Source organism: Sinocyclocheilus grahami, unplaced genomic scaffold (genome assembly GCF_001515645.1).
Source record: "Sinocyclocheilus grahami isolate Dianchi unplaced genomic scaffold, SAMN03320097.WGS_v1.1 scaffold75.1, whole genome shotgun sequence".
NCBI lineage: Eukaryota > Metazoa > Chordata > Actinopteri > Cypriniformes > Cyprinidae > Sinocyclocheilus > Sinocyclocheilus grahami.
In genome coordinates this window covers 1,946,436-1,949,165 of record NW_015505254.1, presented here as the reverse complement: position 1 = coordinate 1,949,165, position 2,730 = coordinate 1,946,436, and the positions used below count along the sequence as shown (strand labels likewise).

Here is a 2,730-nt window from a genome sequence, read left to right as displayed (position 1 = left end):
TGTGTGGGGTGGCGGGGGGGGGTGGTTTGAGGTTATGGTTTGAGGTCAATACCAGGTAACTCAAAACCAGCCAAACGTATTTTACATGCTACTTTTCACTTTTTCACATTTGTTTTTATTCAGATTAGTTATATAGCATATTTTACTAAAATGTAACATTTCTTCTTATTTTTAATTTCTCTCTGGGGACCGCAAACTTCTAGCTATCAATGAAAGGTTGCATGCACAACTTACCAATCAGAATCAAGACTTCCAAAGAGCTACAGTGTGTAATAATCATTCTGGAACTACATTTAGAAGTGTGAAAGATTATTTTAAAAGCTATAAAATACCTCTGAATTTTTTGGGAGGGTTGTCTAGATCTCCACTTGCTGGCTCCACGACACAACGATCATCCACCAGCCTGGGAAGGTAAACACACAGAGTCACCTCAATAAAACGATTCTTCAAAAGCCTTCAAGAGGCACACCGGTATCAGCAGTCATAAAGAGTTACAAGTCATGAACATGTAACATGATTTCTGGTGGACATCCTGCTAAATACTTTAAATCATAAGGTCCAAAATCCAAATGCTCTGCCAAAGAGTCTTTAAGGTCTAATTATGTTATATCCAGTCCTCTCTCAATAATACCCCTAGAGTAGCCTGCAACTGCAAACAAAAACAGGTTAAAACGTGTTTATAGGTTGTTACGCCAGTACAATAAGACACTCGTTGAGCCTGAATGGCTGAAATAGCCCAAGGAAAAACCCTGGACACTTCTGAATGCTGTTTCAGAGAGCCATTCCTGCAAAACATTTGCTTTTTAAGATGACTTTTTAAAGACTTTTTGTTCTTGCATCTGGCCTGGATCCAAAACAAGGGTGGTATTTCCTCCTGACATTAAAACAACAGTAAGGTTTGGGCTGAAAAGTTCATACAGTGCGAATAACGCTAAAAAGGTATCTCCCTTTCAATGACTAACAGGCTTCATTGTAAATGTAAATTCAAGATTGTCCTTTTATTTAAGAGCATGGACATCAAATGAAGCTGTTTGAATGGATTTGTGATGTCCTTACTATACACACACACACACACATATATATATATATATATATATATATAAAATATGCACAATATACACATACATGGACATATTTATAGCATATATAATTGCCTGACAGTCTGCCTATCAATCAAAATGTGAATCAAATTATGATTCTAGGCAGTTAACTGCACTGTAACTTAACTGCACACCTGTGTGCAGCTCTCGATCTTTTTGCAAACCATAAACTCAAACACATCAAAGCTCAGAGTAAAAGAAAGCCACAGTATACCCAACTAGCAAAGAAAAAGAACAAAGCTTGAGTTCTCAAGACTAGAATGCCAATCCTTTTATTAAAAAAGAAACTCAACTGATGAGAAATTTAATTACACAATGATGGCTATGATTTACTGCGTAATTTAACATTAAAACTGTATTTTGTGCAGGGTCTTGGACTGAGGTGAAGGCAGGCAGGAAGACAGAGAAGTCAATGAAAGAAGACACTTACCCCAGTGTGCTTATAAAGCCATTGACCGTTCCTTCTGCATACAGGGAGACAATATCCCCTATATGCAGAAAACTGGACGCTGAATCAGACATCTTTGCTATTTACAGCAAAGGAGTCTGGATGCTTCAGTCTGATCTTGAGAAGCCCGGACACTTTTCTTACAAACTCTTCCTGATATAAAGCGGGTGTAGGCATGCGCTTCACCCACAGTTGAAGTATAAATGCATCCCGGTAGAGTTGGAAAACGTGCAAAGGAAAGAAAACCTACTAAACTTAATCCCCGGTTGGATGTCCAGCTGGGAATGTCTAAGCGCAGACGTCCGAGAAGCAGAAGTGACTCGTTGTTTCAGTTTGCGGCGTACCTGAGGTAATAGTGCTTCAAACCAGGAAGCACGCGTAACTTTTTGTCAAGTCAAAACACGCCTGTAGGGGAGGCACCGCGTGGAAGAATACAGATGAGACTCGCTAACTGTGTTGGGGAAAGTTACTTTTAAAAGTAATGCGTTACAATACTGCGTTACTCCATAAAAAAGTAACTAATTACGTTACTTGGTTACTTTTTATGGAAAGTAATGCATTGCGTTACTTTTTGCGTTACTTTTTAAATCTGGACAGGGCTTGCTTGTTTGTTTTTAAAATAAAAACCACACCAAAAGTGAAATGAATAAGCCTCAGGCTGAAGGAAATGTAAATTTATGTCCGTACAGTAGAATGCAGAAGAAGAAATTTCAACACACTTCAGCAGTATAAAAACACACAAATGTTTGTCTAGAGTAATTTTGGCTTATTAGTATGGTTGAACTGGCTCACCGAAGGTCAGAAGCAAAGCAATTGGTTAATAGAATGGGATTAAATACATAAAGGATATTTGTGTTGTTTAACATTTAATTATTGCAGGTTTGCGTCATATTCTGAGTTGCATTTTTTGTTCATTTTGAGGAATACTGAATCTGTGCGGGGGTTTTTTCTTGTGAGTGAGAGGAATTAATGCATATTCATATTTATTTTAGAACTGTAACATCTTCTGATTTCTCTCAAAAATGTTTGTCTAGAGTAATTTTGGCTTATTAGTATGGTTGAACTGGCTCACCGAAGGTCAGAAGCAAAGCAATTGGTTAATAGAATGGGATTAAATACATAAAGGATATTTGTGTTGTTTAACATTTAATTATTGCAGGTTTGCGTCATATTCTGAGTTGC

The 2,730-nt window shown here is 37.5% G+C and overlaps 1 protein-coding gene across 1 annotated transcript in view; it reads right to left on the bottom strand.

Moving 5' to 3' along the window:
• LOC107585918 (inositol 1,4,5-trisphosphate receptor type 3-like) overlaps window positions 1-1,647 on the bottom strand; it is a 2,719-nt gene extending 1,072 nt beyond the window's left edge. Inside the window, exons 1-2 of the mRNA XM_016273099.1 lie at window positions 1,531-1,647; window positions 333-403 (exon numbers count right to left, since the gene is read on the bottom strand). Coding sequence (XP_016128585.1) covers window positions 333-403; window positions 1,531-1,622 — 163 coding nt within the window. The 5' untranslated portion in view covers window positions 1,623-1,647. The remainder of the gene's footprint in view (window positions 1-332; window positions 404-1,530) is intronic.
• Between the last annotated feature and the right edge of the window lie 1,083 nt (window positions 1,648-2,730).